General features: G+C 31.7%; 1 protein-coding gene across 3 annotated transcripts; it reads right to left on the bottom strand.

Annotated features, from left to right (window-relative positions):
• Window positions 1-3,220: 3,220 nt before the first annotated feature.
• On the bottom strand, window positions 3,221-15,461 carry LOC140049392 (uncharacterized). Of its 3 annotated transcripts, none has more exons than XM_072094269.1 (7): window positions 15,222-15,461; window positions 14,568-14,639; window positions 11,923-11,982; window positions 11,194-11,265; window positions 10,608-10,676; window positions 6,465-6,536; window positions 3,221-3,408 (listed from the first exon to the last, which is right to left on the bottom strand). In XM_072094269.1, the coding sequence occupies exons 1-7, from the start codon at window positions 15,425-15,427 to the stop codon at window positions 3,336-3,338; spliced, it is 624 nt and encodes a 207-aa protein (XP_071950370.1). In that variant the 5' UTR covers window positions 15,428-15,461; the 3' UTR covers window positions 3,221-3,335. The 3 variants fall into 3 exon arrangements, with proteins under 3 accessions (XP_071950370.1, XP_071950376.1, XP_071950384.1); XM_072094283.1 differs by lacking the exon at window positions 6,465-6,536 and adding an exon at window positions 6,190-6,235 and having other exon boundaries at window positions 3,285-3,408; XM_072094275.1 differs by lacking the exon at window positions 11,923-11,982.
• Window positions 15,462-16,549: the final 1,088 nt, after the last annotated feature.

The raw sequence follows: 16,549 nt of genomic DNA, 5'->3' as shown, positions 1-16,549 counted from the left end.
CAAAGGCCTATATATACTTTTTGTTAGCATATTTAAAAAATAGTATAATTTAACATTTATTTTAAAAGGAAACGTTTTTTTAAGTTTATTTACAAACCTGTTCTGATTATTCTCATTATTTTCATTAAAATGTTATGGTGTATTAAATATATTTAGTCATTGCTAGTAATAACGTCAACACATATTTTAAAGCAATTATTTAATCCTTAACTTAAAAATATGTAAATATTTTTATTAATTATAGCGGTTATTATTACTATTTTGCGTGACTTCAGTGAAATTATACTATTTATTATGTTATGGTTTTTCTTTACAATATTGTAGATTGACGTTTTAGCCAGGGTTTTGGTAATAAAAACGCCAATACGGTTTCACCATTTTTTTTAACGTTTTGAACTTCTCTCTTCTGGCTAATTATTTTATCGTTTGTATTTGGTAGTTGTCCTAGGGTTTATAGATGTCCTAGAGGGTAGTTGTTCTAGGCAGAGGGGTAGTTTTCATAGGGTGCATAGAGGGTAGTAGTCCTAGAATTGATAATCCTATGGATAGTTGTCCTAGAGGGTAGTTATCCTAGATGGTAGTTCTCCTAGAGGGTAGTTGCCATAGGGGAATAGTTATACTAATTGCCTGGGTGGTAGTTGTCCGAGTGGTAGTTGACCAATACGCCATTTATTGTGCGCATGCATTTGTGTTTGGTTGGGCATATTTGGTAAAGTCGTTGAACTCAATTTCGTCAATTATAGGTCCAGTTGACGACTTTAGATTCTGTATCACATACGCATGTAAACCTTGCTTGGTAGCACTGTCGTCGCGAATGTTAGTGGACGTTTCGGGACTAATGACATAATGCATAATTTACTAGCTTCTAGTTTATCACATACCAAAATCTCATAATATTTGATACCCTTAAGCTAAGATAATAATACATTAATCTAACCCTTCAGATTATATCTATATATCGTATAGATCATGTTACTGGTTACGTGCGAGGAAATATATTAAAAAAAAACTGTTAAACATAAATTAATTGGTGTCATATTATTTGCTTCAATAAACCATAGCTAAGAAACTATTCGTCAGGCATAATTATTGTGTAATCAGTATTAATGTGTCGCCGTTCAGCAGATCAGCTATCATCGCGAAACATTCTCGGAGTGGTACGGCACTAGTCCCTCAGCACGAGGCGTATCAATTTGATATTTGGTGCACGTGCGTACAACTGGATGGACTGAATGTACTCACATTTAGTGAATGTACTAAAGATTGTGAGTAGAATGTGATTTCTACAATAAATTTTATTGTTTATGCTTTCTAAGAATCGCGCGCACAAAAACGTGTTTTTGCACAGTAATTTTTTAAACACGCAAATGTCCTAATTCATGCTCTAATTGATCAACACTTAATTTTGAGCTTTTTAATTTTTTAACACGCAATTTCACGTGCGTTTTTATTTTTTAATATGTTTACCCTTCACCCGAAGGTTACTTATAGTGATTTTCATTGATATTTTATGACAAGTTATAGAGATATGATTGGCCGGACCGCAGCCAAGTAAAATACGATATATGATATTCGCCCTGTAAGCGAGAGGTTGCAGGTTCGAATCCCGCCAGAGACATTTTTTCATACAACTAAAAAATACGGAACTTTCGCCAATGAGCTATGCTCGACGTGATTATGAGATCATGTTCCGAATATGAGCACTGTTTCTATAATTTACAGTATGATTTTATACATATATATATATATATATATATATATATATATATATATATATATATATATATATATATATATAAACACAGTAGGCAAAGAACAATTCTAAACCACCCGGTGATATACTGAGATCATGTTCCGAATATGAGCACTGTTTCTATAATTTACAGTATGATTTTATACATATATATATATATATATATATATATATATATATATATATATATATATATATATATATATATATATATATTAATTAATATTAATGTTCATTGCCTAATGTGTTTATATATATATATATATAAACACAATAGGCAAAGAACATTAATTCTAAACCGCCCGGTGATATACTGAAATTTAATTAATTAATTTGAAACGATAAAGATGAGGAAATCTGTGAGAATGAGAAAAAGTCGCCCCAACCGAGACTCGAACTTGGACCGCCTGCTTGATATGCAGATATCCTAACCATTAGACCACTGGGGCTTTTATGGTATTGTTCGAACTCGATTGGATAACGACTCTTTAACATTCTCGGCGTGGTACGGCGGAACAGCACTAGTCCTCAGTTGTACGCACGCGCAACAGAGATCAAATTGATACGCCCTCATCTTTCAGTATTTTTATTCACGAGGCGGGATCTCCGAAGAGATACTTTTATATACATAAACACAATAGGCAAAGAACATTAATTCTAAGCCGCCCGGTGATATACTGAAATTTAATTAATTAATTTGAAACGATAAAGATGAGGAAATCTGTGAGAATGAGAAAAAGTCGCCCCAACTGAGACTCAAACTCGGACCGCCTGCTTGATATGCAGATGTCCTAACCATTAGACCACTGGGCTTTCATGGTATTGTTCGAACTCGATTGGATAACGACTCTTTAACAATCTCGGCGTGGTACGGCGGAACAGCACTAGTCCTCAGTTGTACGCACGCGCAACAGAGATCAAATTGATACGCCCTCATCTTTCAGTATTTTTATTCATATATATAAACAAATCAGGCAAAGAACATTAATTCTAAACCACCCGGTGATATACTGAAATTTAATTAATTAATTTGAAACGATAAAGATGAGGAAATCTGTGAGAATGAGAAAAAGTCGCCCCAACCGAGACTCGATATATATATATATAAATTCCTTTATATGATGAGTCATTGATCATTGTAGCTTTAAGTTTGAGAATCGGATAAAACTTTGATCTCTAAACAGTAAAATAGTTTTGTGTTATAGTTGTGAACTAGACCTATGACCTTTTCCCCTCACAATCGAACTCGTCTGAGCTTTTGGGGCATAGATCATTGTGGAAAATCCAGATTCGGATAAAAACTGTGGGCTCCAGGCTGTTCACAGACGCACACACAACACAAACATACAGGGGTAAACATATAACCTCCTTGGCTGAGGTAATTATGCTTGTTTACAAGAATAATAATTATTATCGTTAGTACTATTAAACCATGTAGGCAATGAAAAAAATGCAAAAATTGAGGAATTATAAAGGTCTGAATTATATGATGATGATTCCTTATTTTAATTTTTATTCATTGTCTTTTTCTCTTTTATTTTCTTTTCAATTACAATAAAACATATTTTCTATTTCAACAAACTTACAATAACCTTAACTGCATATTTACAAAAGTGAAAGGTTCAATGCCAAGTATATGGTTTGACGACATGTATCTGAAAAAAAAAACAGTTATATCATTATTATCAATAGTAGTGGTGATTTTGGCAGTAGTGGCAGTGCTATTAGTGGTAGTAGTCATAATGATAGTGGTAGTAGTGAAAATGATAGTGGTAGTATTGGTAGTAATGCTAATGATAGTAGTGATAGTGGCAGTAGAGATAAGAAGAGGTGGTAGCGGTGATAGTGGTAAATTAGCAGTAGTAGCGGTACCAGTATTAGCGATATCGGCAATAGCGGCAGTGGTGGAAGTAGCAGCAATGGCAGCAGCATCAGCAACAAAAGCAGTAGCATCATTCGTAGTGGTATTTGTACTGGTAGTGGTAGTGGTAGTATTTGTGGTAATAGTAGTAGTAGTAGTAATAGTAGTAGTAGTATTAGTCATATTAATAATATTAGTAGTATTAGTAGTACTAGATGGCACGCTCGCTTCGCTCGCGTACCATCTAGGTCGTGCCCACAGATGGTTCTCGAATACACAGTATTTCCAGCGAGAAAAAAATGGAGATTTCAAATGTACGTACCGCAGGACTATAATACATTGTCGTTTACAGAAACGAATAAATATACACAATGATTTATGTAGTCAACCAAAATTAGCACCCTGGGAATTACTTCCGAGAGAGAAACAAATTTTTTTATTTGGACTCATTTAAAAAAACCCAATTTGTGTTTTGTATGTAACATTAAGGGTTGAGGGATGGGGAAAGAAGATAGGTACAAAGAGGAAACATTTTAAAATATATTCTTATCCACTCAGTAACGAAATATTGTTTTTAATGTTTTATAGGCCTATAAATAATATACCACTAAATACAGTAAAACATTTACGATTTAATACGGTACTTTGTTAAAACTCTCACTGTCATAGTCGATTGAAATAGTAAAGTACATGTAACGATACACCACTACGACGTTTATATATTTTTAAATTATTAATTAATACAAACGTTGAGAAGCAACTGTCAGTAATAACGTTTATTTATTTGTATATTATATGTTTATAATCTAACAGTAGGGCCTACCCACACTCACAGTAATAAAGTTTATTTGTATATATTTTATATTACATCTAACAGTACCAACACTCACAGTAAGAAATTTGCGATTCAAATTGCGATCAAAAGTGGTTAATACCTTAACAGTATTGTACAGCATTGCAATACTATTTATGTTTATTCTCCAAGGGGGCCCATAAATCTAAATCTATACCTTTATGATTAAACCAAATAATTTGGAATGTTTATTTGTATATTATATGTTTATAATCTAACAGTAGGGCCTACCCACACTCACAGTAATAAAGTTTATTTGTATATATTTTTATATTACATCTAACAGTACCAACACTCACAGTAAGACATTTGCGATTCAAATTGCGATCAAAAGTGGTTAATACCTTAACAGTATTGTACAGCATTGCAATACTATTTATGTTTATTCCCAAGGAGGCCCATAAATCTAAATCTATACCTGTATGGTTAAACCAAATAATTTGGAATGTTCCATTCATCACAAATCAATATATTTGTAAAAACGTATATTAAATGTATCAAAATAGTATTTTTTAAAGAAAATCGGCCTGTCTTCAACATTATGATGCTGTACTCGAACTGTTCAACCGGTTTTCAGCTATTAAAAACAATTATCGTAGGAGGAGATAGAAAAATGCGAAGCCTCCTCGCATTTTTGTGGCGGGTATTTTTCAAGATGGACATCCATTAGACAGTGTATACCACGATCGGAAAACACCCCTATTTGGGGCAAATCTTTGAACCTAAATTCGTTTTAATCGTCAATAACTAATTATCTAACTTAATTTAATTAGTAAACAGGGTTACATCAGGTGGTTAAAATCAGTACCGAAAGTTCGAACCAACTTTACATACCATCGAGTAAAAATTCTAAAAGTAAGGCGCGATTTACCGAATTTTGCCCTTACGTAAATTTATATATAGATTAGTAGTAGTAGTAGTAGTAGTAGTAGTAGTAGTAGTAGTAGTAGTAGTCGTAGTAGTCGTAGTAGTCGTAGTAGTCGTAGTCGTCGTAGTCGTCGTCATCGTAGTCGTCGTAGTTGTCGTAGTCGTCATCGTCGTCGTCGTAGTCGTCGTCGTCGTAGTAGAAGTCGTCGTAGCAGTAGCCGAACGCAGCAGCAGTAGTATGAGTAGCAGTAATAGTTTGCAGATTTTCGTTATTGTTAATATGCATTTTTAGTCGCGTGGAAGCGACTCTATAGTTCACTATGTCGGTCGGTCGGTCTGTCTGTCTGTCTGTCTGTCGGTCTGTCTGTCGGTCTGTCTGTCTGTCTGTCTGTCGGTCCGGTATCACTATGCGTTTTATCGCTTTCTGACCTTATCTTGATATCAGTTTAATCTATCTAAGTCAATTTTTCACAGTATATTCCTTATGGACAGGAATCAATGTGGTTATGTTTTCACGGTGCGCAATAAAAAATTACGTGGTCTACGCACGATTTAACGAAATCACGTTTGTAATCATATCTTCACAACCATGAATCACAATTAAATAAAATTTGGTACTCATAAATTTCAGGGCATAAATCATCATATGGCAATACAATTACGTGCGTAGCGCATGTACCGCATGCGTACGCGCGCTTAACATTTTCAAAATTTATTTTCGATGAAATAAGAGTACATTTCAGGCAATTTTAAGCGTTTACAAAATTGCCATGAGTGCGCATATTTTTGCGCGCGCACTGCGCGTTAAATGTTATTGCGCACTCTTTTTGCCCGATTTCTGTTTTCTTGACTTACTTTTCAACTCGAAATTACGTTATACGAGCACGTCGAAAGTGACAGGCTACGCACGTGTAAATAAAAAAAAAAATAAATGTTTTTAAACATTTCAAAATTTTTAAACATGTTCAGTAATATCGGTCAGTATAGTTCACTATGTCGGTCGGTCGGTCTCTCTGTCTGTCTGTCTGTCGGTCTGTCGGTCTGTCGGTCTGTCTGTCGGTCCGGTATCACTATGCATTGTAGCACGCGACTTAATGGCTGTTGGCCTTGTTTTAAATGTATTCACTTACACATGATCTACTCTACTGGAGCCTTTAAATGTAGTATTTTTTAGTATAGATATACTGTTGTGATCTATTATTCTATTCCAAAAGCAACACAAAATGAAGTATTATAAATAATAAATATTGTTCAAATAGTAATAATGACATTAATACCAACATTCCTGTCTCTCATTCATACTATAATATCCATCATAGTAGTTTGTTTACAGAAAGCATTATGTTAAAACAGGAAATTTCCCATCTTCACAACCTTGAAACTCACTATCAATTATAGGTTCTATACTGTGTTTCGGTTTATTATTTTTGGCACATTTTTATGGCGTTTTATACGTATACAATTTGAGCTAAATTCACAGTCTATGAAGACGCCTACATGATGCGCGTACTCTTGACACTATGATGGTGCATACGATCTGGTTGAATAGTTTCAGCCACATGTGATTGGCTATTTATTTGGAATTACATCTAAAGGTGTAATTCCAAATAAATAAATAGTAACTCTTAAACATTTTGATATTCATATTTATGAGAGATTTAAGAGCGGTTGACTACAAATATAAACATATTACATTAAAAGGTGGCAGAATGGCAAAAAAAAAATGTTCTTCATACTTTGGTAATTAATCACACTTTAGGTAAACATAACAAAACTGATATATTTGTGAACAAAACATTAATGGTTGTCAACATTTTACCACTTTAGCATGTGAATTTTGCCCTTATTTAGGCGTAGATATGGCACCAATGAAAAACGAAAAAGAATATGTGAATCGTTTTTGTGAATTCTTTTTGTAGCAATCTTGCTCTAATGTAAAACAAAAATTTACGTAAATCCATATTGAATTTAGAAGATACTATTATTTTTCTTAGGGGTGTTTTCAGAAATTTCATACATGGGAATTTGTGTATTTTTTTCAAATAGCTATAACTCCAACGAGATGGTAACGCTTCAAAAACAACCATGGTGTAAGCATGGTTGGTTAAAAGATTGCTCCTCCTGTTTCCGCTAAAGTTATCGCGGGGAATCATGTAATTTCTGTGTAGTGTTTCTAGTTAAAATTTGCATTTTCTCATATTATTTGTAATTTTGTAATCTTTTCAGTCCAAAAATGTTTTATTTTTGTTGTTGTTAAAACATACTAAAATATGGGCCTATATAGATATTAGTATCTAAAATCTACACTGGGTTGTTTATTAGTAATTACTTATTTTCTATAAATTCAAAATGGCTGAAATTTGAAAACTTTTTCCCTAATTTTGTCTTTAACCACTACGTTTTGTGTAAAAAAAATGTTAAACACATACAAACATTATCCTTAACCTTCAGAATAACTAATTTAATTTTTCCTTTGTAGTCGAGGTCAAAGGTCAATTTAGTATTCTATATACAATTATTTTATATCCTAAACTTGAGTATTTGAATAAGAATGTATTAGGTACAAATATAAATGTGGCCTTAAAGCTTTACATTAACATTTAATCTGTACTTTATTCTGGAGACACAATGTTAAAGGTCAAAGACTTAAATGACACCACACATGTTTTCTTATAATTGAATGACAATACGCAATTTTAATGTTACAATAGTTATTCACTTCGACAAAAAAAAAATGATGAAAACGAACAATTTTTAAATAATGACTTACTGGTACATCCAACCCAATATATTTATAGAAAAAACAACTTCAAAGAAGGGACACAGTCCAAGGCTATCAAGTTGTTTGATAACATTGCACTCTAGACTAATGAAAATGGTCTATTATTGGCCAGGGCAAGATTAATAAATTATCAGGAGACACCTCAACATCTTGTGATTAAGTTCTTGACATGGCCATAAGTTTGAGTTGTGAAGGAAAAACGGGTTACAAGCAACAACATACAGTACATGGGATATCAGAGGTCTACACTACGTACATGTTGGTATCTTTATGATGCCTACCTATATACAGTGAACACAACAATCTATATTAACAAAAATGTTGGGGTAGGGAACACAATTATCTTTTCCTTGCTCATAATTTTTGGTATCAATGTATAAAGCAAAGTCTCTTTATTTTGATTCAAGTTGATTGTAATTAGATAATTAATGATGTCACATAAGGATATGAAGTTACTGAAGATGTATTGTCCCAAAAAACATAATAAATGAAGACTAATTACATCAGACTTTGAATAGGGTATTTTGTAGTTTTAATCAAGTTAATAAATTGCGTAGAAAAAAATGAAGAAAAAATCATGTTTTTACTAAAATGACAAAATAAATGATTAAATTCGACCAAAAACCTATTGGCTGGCAGCCAATTTGACTATTTTTTGCTTTAAATTTCCGGTACAGTTTTTCAGGTAAAATTATTATATGATATTAAAATGACATAATCAACAACAACAAAAAAGTATAAAATTATTTTGTTTCAGGGGGACAATACAGCTTTAAATAAACATTTTCGTATCTAAAAAATTATTTTTAATATATGACTAATATATCTAAAATGCTCATATATATACATAAGAAATATAACAATAGAAACAGCGTGTTGAATAGTGGGTGGAGACTGAATAAGAGTAGAAAACAAAGAAGGTACCTTGGTAGAGATATAAACAATTTTGGAATGGAACTAAAAATACAGCTAAAATTTGTGGTTAATATTGAAACTTAAATTTTGGTAAACAATGGAATAATTTTACCGATCTGGGAGTATGTTCCTAAAGTTAAGTCCAAAAGGTTTTGTGGTTTTAAGTAGTAATTCCCAGTGGTTTTCTTTGTCTTTGCGAGTTTTGTCGCTCCATTTGATATCGTGGTCTATTGCAATAACTTTGAAATTTGCAATCGAGTGACCAGCTGAATTAAAATGTTCGGCTACAGGTTGATCAAGCTTTAATGTTTTGATAGCTGATCTATGTTGTGTCATTCTCATACGGAGAGTGTTTTTTTGTTTCTCCGACGTACTGTTTGTCACAAATATTACAGTATATGAGATAAATGACGTTTTTGGTTAGACAATTAATTGATTGTCTTATCCGAAAAATGCGGCCAGTTTGGTTACTCTCAAATTTTTCAGTAGAATCACCCAATGAGCAAGTTTTGCAAGATTTGGCGCAAAGGTGACTGCCCAAATTCTGGCTGTCATGAGAGTTAATTTTACTCTTAAATTTGGATCTGACTAATATATCACGAAGGATGGGAGGTCTACGAAATGCAATAATGGGTGGTTCCGGAAAAACAGTCCTGAGACGTTCTATGGACTGTAGAATGGGCATATGTTTCTCAATAAAAGCCCGTAATGGAGGCAACCTAGGGTGGTAGGTTGTGACCAATGGCACTCTGGTCGATTTTTTTGGCTGACGTGGTTTGTACGAAAGGTAAATCAAGTAAAAACAAAAATGGTAAAATAAATGGTACGGTCCATTCCCATACCCGACCAACATGCAATGTTTTGCTTTCAGTTTGTTTATTAGTTATTATTTCATCATCTTGTATTAAATATTAAAGTAAATTTCAACAATCGCTGTAAGAGTTATTGAAATTAATGTTTACCTAATTTGAAGGTGAAATTATAGAATAAATTACAAGAAAATACTGTAATTTTTAAAATGGCTGTTACTATGGCAACTAGATACAGTTTAAAAAAAATAATTTTATCTGTGCATGTTTCAACCAAACCTCTTTCATTTTGCAAATTTTAAAGAAAATCATTTTTTATGACTTGGCCACCTAAATGTCAATATTTATAGACAACTGCTCTTAACAGCTCTGAACATGCGTTCTGTTACGTTCGACGACATGGAAAGACATATGTACATCTGAATACACATCAGCTTCGTCTACAACATGTATGTGCATAGCAAATTGCGTAATTCATTCATAGTGTTCCGTATTACGGCAACCATGCGGTTATACCTACCTAAATAATTGTATTGACCACATGATTGTATAATTCTACTACAGACTATTTCAACTTTTCATTTATCTAGTTCCGTTGGATTGTAAGCTTTAAAGTGGTAATTACACCTTTATTATTTAGTCAATAATCAATGTACAACAATATATATTTTGGCACAATACAAACACATCTTCTTTTAATGCAGGCATATAAAAATATATGTTAGAAACAGTTGATAAATCGATTTATAAATGGATGATAAACTTACACAGTGTGGAGATGTGGAAGGTCATTAAAACATGTCGATATTTCTGTCAACATGTTATTCATTGCATATCTAGAAAATTAAAAAATTAAAGGTTTCTATAAAAAAAAAAAACGAAAATAAAAACAAAAACTAGCGTATACATTTTGGTGTAATGATTCACCTTAATATAATTTAGTTTTGGGTTAACACCTAACTTACACTCAGATCGGGTGTGTCCACATTGCATTTCACATTGTAAGTTCCGGATGTACACGTAACCAGGAAATAGTGAGGGTTTTATTTTTCTCACACTTCCTTGACGGAACACCAACGAGTAAATATATTCTGTGAGTTGTGTTATCAGCATTGATGGCGATATTATGACCTTATCTATTTATTATTTTACTAATAATTGTCAATCTTCAAGAAGAATTTCTGTTGTTATTTTATGATGATGATGACAAATAAAGCATTTCAGTATTCAGTATTCAGTAGTATTCAGTACTTTCAGTCAAATCTTAAATAATGGGTTATGTATGTTAAAATATAGTTATTATTACTGCTACTTTATTATTCATAATGAAACAAATATAAGTCTAAACCTTACATTGATATAAGATAATGTAGATCTAACAAAGCATCGTCGTCGATTTCCTTCAGGTTGTTATAGCTTATATTGCTGTAAAAAAAAATTATGTTAAAAACAAACCTCTAGTTTAATTTATATCTCTAGTTTTATTTTAATTAACTTAACATCCATCACTTATCTATATTTTAATAGCACTAAGTCAAAATTTGTTTCTCTATCTCCTCCTAAACCGCAAGTAGTTTAGTTTACTTTAGGTAGCCTTTATATATTGCATAATCTAAGCTTATAGATGTATACATTTGTTTATACTATTATTGCTTGCAGATTTTGAAAATTCTGATCATTCATAGTTGTGAAATAAAGATGTTTGAAAACTGGACATAGATATAGTACCGATAATCAGTTATTTAAAAATCGCAATTCCACATTTTCAAAGGTTTCATGGATAATAATTCATGGATACAATTTATCAAGTAAGGCAGGATGAGCTAAAATCAAAAGCAAAATATTCATTTTATGTTACTCAAGTGATGTGTTATCGTTTTAAATTGACAATTTTTTTTCATAAATCTTTTAAATGTTTCAATGACAAATATTCATTTTTTTTTTTTTGTAACATTTTTTGTTTCAGTAAGGAATAAAATAAATCTTTACTACTGTGCCTAGTGATCAAAATAATGTTTAAAAAAAGATCATGGTTTTAATAAATGTACAATTAGTAGTTGGATGGTATACTATAGTACTTACACTGAAGAGATTATCTTTGGAAACGTTGGTAGGCTTGTAAGTGAATTATTAGAAAGGTTTCTGTAAAGTAAATTAATCGGTAACTTATTCTATTTTCTTACAAATCAGCGCTTACTTGTCTGTGTAATGTGTGCCATAGTCTATTTTAATGGGAAGTATTTAAACATAATAACTATTTCAGCGTTCTAGAATAAGAAACAAAGATGACTATAAGGGTATTAAACTTCCAAATAATGAAAATAACATAGAAGCTAGAATAAGCCAATTAGCCGATGATACTGTTTTGTATGTTGGTAATGACAAAAGTATTAAGTCAGCAGTCAGTGTAATTGAACGTTTTTGTGAAGTATCTGGAATGACACTAAATAAAAAAAAAACCAATGCTTTTTGGATTGGTAAATGGAAGAACAGAATAGATAGACCTTTAGAATTAAATTGGGTAAAACACCCGATCAAAATTTTAGGCATATATGTAGGGTATAATACAGAAGAATGTACCAGAAAAAACTGGGATGTTAAATTAATAGAGCTAGAAAAGACTTTAAAACAATGGAATGCTAGAAATCTCTCAATTTTTGGTAGAATAATAATCCTGAAAAGTCTTGCACTATCTAAATTAACATATGCTGCAAATATCACTGATGTTCCAAAATATGTATATACACAAGTTACAAATCTAATATATAATTTTATTTGGAACAATAAAAGGGAAAAGATAAAAAGAAAAACTCTAATTGGTGATGTTAAGATGGGAGGCATTAAAATGCCTGATTTTACTCTTCATGTTAACGCACTCATGTGTGGCTGGTTAAAAAGAATTATGAATGATGATGGTGCTAAATGGAAAAATATTCCAATGTATTATATTAAAAAAATATGTGATGTTAATGTTTTACTTAATATGTCATGTTATAACATTATTGATGTTAATTCTGATAAAATTCCACTGTTTTACAAAAATATGATAAAAGCCTACATAAATTATAACAGAATCTCAAAAAAAAAACCTGAAACTTATAACGATATAATGAATGAGCAACTGTGGGGAAACCACTACGTTAAACTAAAAAAAAAACGCTTTTCTACAAGCATTGGATTGACAGTGGCATTATCAGTATTAAAGACATTGTTAATAAGAACACTTTTTTAACATCGAACGAAATACTGGTGAAACTACAATGTAAAACAAACTGGTCAAATGAGTATTTGTGCATTATTAAGGCAATACCAATTCAATGGAAACGTATTATTAAGGAGGTAGATATTTTCAATTGTGATGATAATGATGAAGTAGTTGGGACTAAGTATGAGATTAATACTACCAAACTAATATACTCATGGTTTGTGAAAGAATATTTCATTATTCCAATGTCACAACTAAAATGGGAAGAGTACTTCAATGATAACAACATTGATTGGAAAACTTCTTGGTTACGGAAAGTATGTAAAATGAAAGATAAGAAACTAGCACAATTCAATTATAAGATGTTACATAGAATACTGCCTACCAACAAACGGCTGTATCAGTGGAAAGTTAAGGAAACACAAACGTGTGACAAATGTGGAGAAATTGAAAATGAAAATCATTTGTTTTTTAGTTGTAGATTTATTCAGAAATATTGGAGGAAAATGCTTAGTATCTTTGTAAGTTTAAATCACAATAATATATCATTTAAACAATTAACACTAGGAACGGGAGATAAGCTAATAGATTATATTTACACTTTTGCAGCATTTACTATTTATAGAATAAAAATGTTATCTGCACTGAATAAGCCAGTGGGTAAATCTTTATGGAATTCATTTAAAAGCAATATGTTATATAACATTGAATGTGAAACATATAACAATAAAGAAACAAGTATAGAAAAATGGGTAGCTTTAAGAAATAAGATTATGATAATATAAATTCTAATTTGATACGATTAACCGAAAAGGAATTACAGTGATACGGGTTACTGGTGGTACTGAGCTATTATTGTTTTTTTTTTATCATGTATATAAATATATTGTATAATCCGGGTTGTAAAATGAAAACAAACAAATGAAAATGTGTGAACTATTTTAAAACGAGATAGATGATAATGATGATCCTGTCAAGTGTATAACAAAATATAAGAAAATTAATGAAAAAAGGAGTAATACAGAATTCATATATGTAAAAATGTTACTTATGAACTGTAACAACATTTACAAGTTAAATAATACGATTTTATGTAATATGAGATAATATGAATGTGAATAAAAGTGGTGTTTGCGCCACAAAAGAGAAAAAAAAAACTATTTCAGCGTAATGGTAATTATGTGAACAATTTTGCTAACTATCTCTAAAGTCCGAATGTAAAATCAGACAAGGTACCATGGTAGGACATACTCTTTTCCTTATGGATGCTGAATGATGACCAACAGAAACACGGTGTCAATCAGGGAATTTCACTCTTCCAGTGTGTAACATAGTTGTGAGAGTATCGTTTTTAGCATTGTTAACAATAATTATGATCCTTCTTTCTGTAAATTATATCTTAATTATGAACACAGATAACATTGATAAAATATGTATCATTGATAAATTAGATATATTTAAATGGAGCAATAAGAGAGATGAAATAACTCAAAACAATGACAATTAATTTTTGAAATCTTACATTGAATTAAGTTCCTGTAGCTCTAACAAAGCATTGGTGTCGATTTTCTTCAGGTTGTTGTCTCTTAAGTAACTATAAACAAGTAATTATGTTATGTTAAAACTACTAGTTTATTTCAAATCCGTTATTATTAGCATTAATCAACTATAAACTAATGTTAAAGCACCAAACATTAGAGAAATATATGTTTGTCGAATGTTTTGACATCGATGTACGTACCCTCTTTCTTTCCCAAAGTTTTCTAATAATGAGTTTTTGGTTAGCTAAATAGTTTGATACTGTGATTATCTCAATACGTTTTCAATTTTGGCTTATATTAAAAACAATAAATATAATGGTGTTCTACAAGGTTAAGTTCTTGACGGAAGTATGCAAATGCGAAATATTGTATATGGAATTAGAATTATCGTCTCCGGGCAATTACAACCTACACTTACTACAATATTGCATCTCACATAACACGCACATAGTAAGGCTAGTGCAAACCTTATTACAAAATTACATATGTTATATATTACAAAGTTTATATTTGTACTACTTTTTAAATATGTTATTGGTGAATAAGCTGAATTACATGAAATTAAGTTTTATTTACTTACTTTTTGTTTTACCAGATTTAAAAAATTCAATACTAATTTAAAAATCTAAACTTACAGCACCTGTTTATTTACAGGAATTCCAACTGGCCATTCATTGAGTCCACGGTTTGTAGAATTCACAGTTTGTGTTCTTTCTGTACATTCACAAACTGCATTCACATTAGTATCATTACTACATGCAACCTCAACACATTTAGAAGAATCCACCAACAAACAAAACAAGAACAAAGTCAATAAATTATGAGACATCATCTTCAACATCTTTGCAGGTAAATGGAAATGTAGACTGCCTATACGACAGTTATAGACTGTTAAAAACTTTACTAAAGGACAATGCTATATTATTATATAATACAGCATTGTCCTTTAGTAAAGTTTTTGAACCTATAAAAGCCAACTATTTAGGGTTTTATTTGTGTTTCTTTATAGAATATTATATTTTGAAACTATTCAGTGTCAACAATACAAACATATTTCCGGGTTCAATGCATGGGTCATATTGTGTTCTAGTAATATGGGCTGCTCTTTTAATACAAATACCATTAGTACGCAGCCAACCGACATTAAGGAAACGTCAACACAAAGTGCGTAACCTCGTTTTTAGTTCAGTCTGTTGTTATCTTAACGTTTAACGATCCTAATCATTGACTGTCCCATGGTAAAATGCAATGTAGGACTTCATTGTAGAAACGTAAATGCATCTATATAAAAATTATGGTTTATTCTGACAGGCAAGCACAATAGAAAAACTTCGGGACAAATCTCCGCCTGGGATTCGTACGGTACCTTATCTATCTCAGATGTACCGCGAAACGTAGATTTGATAATATTAGTTTCCGCTATTACGATATGTTTCACATTTCTATCTTATGAAGATATTATAAAGGGTTTATAGAAAAATTTCTGATTTTATCGGTAGATTTTTAACTCTACGCGCGGTAGAAGTAATTTCTGGGTTCACGGTAAGGTGTGTCGATCACCTTGCAACTGCCCTGCATGGTTGGTTTCAACTAAGTTGGCCATTGGTGCTTGGTGGCGATAGCCATTTTAGTTTTTTGTTTATTTTCGGACCACGCGTGTATTAGTAGTACATAAATATGTTCATAAAACATAGGAGTATTGTGGGGAATAAGTATATAAAATTACTTTGAGAGAACTGATGATAAGAGCCTTTGTTTGAAATCGAATGGAACCCTGATAGCCGAGTTGTTGAGTAAGCTGCCAGGACTTTATGTATACTGTGCGCTATATGTGTCCCGTTAGGACCCTGGGATACTTCTGTCCATGTTGCAAGCCGTTTTAAACGTCTTCCTTCTTAGGCCAAAACGGCTCACTGTGTCGCGGAATAATGTATTAATTATACCAATTAGGATGGTATTTATT

This window comes from Antedon mediterranea, chromosome 1, assembly GCF_964355755.1.
Source record: "Antedon mediterranea chromosome 1, ecAntMedi1.1, whole genome shotgun sequence".
In the NCBI taxonomy this organism is placed as follows: domain Eukaryota; kingdom Metazoa; phylum Echinodermata; class Crinoidea; order Comatulida; family Antedonidae; genus Antedon; species Antedon mediterranea.
This window is presented reverse-complemented; position numbering and strand designations above follow the sequence as displayed.

Excerpts from the sequence above, each read along its gene's own strand:
- LOC140049392 (XM_072094269.1), bottom strand. The coding sequence starts at position 15,427 with ATGTTGAAGATGATGTCTCATAATTTATTGACTTTGTTCTTGTTTTGT. Across the intron at positions 14,640-15,221 it reads CCTGTAAATAAACAGGTGCT|TTACTTAAGAGACAACAACC; the intron begins GTAAGTTTAGAT and ends ACTTGTTTATAG. Across the intron at positions 6,537-10,607 it reads CTTCCACATCTCCACACTGT|AATAATAGATCACAACAGTA; the intron begins GTAAGTTTATCA and ends CTTTTGGAATAG.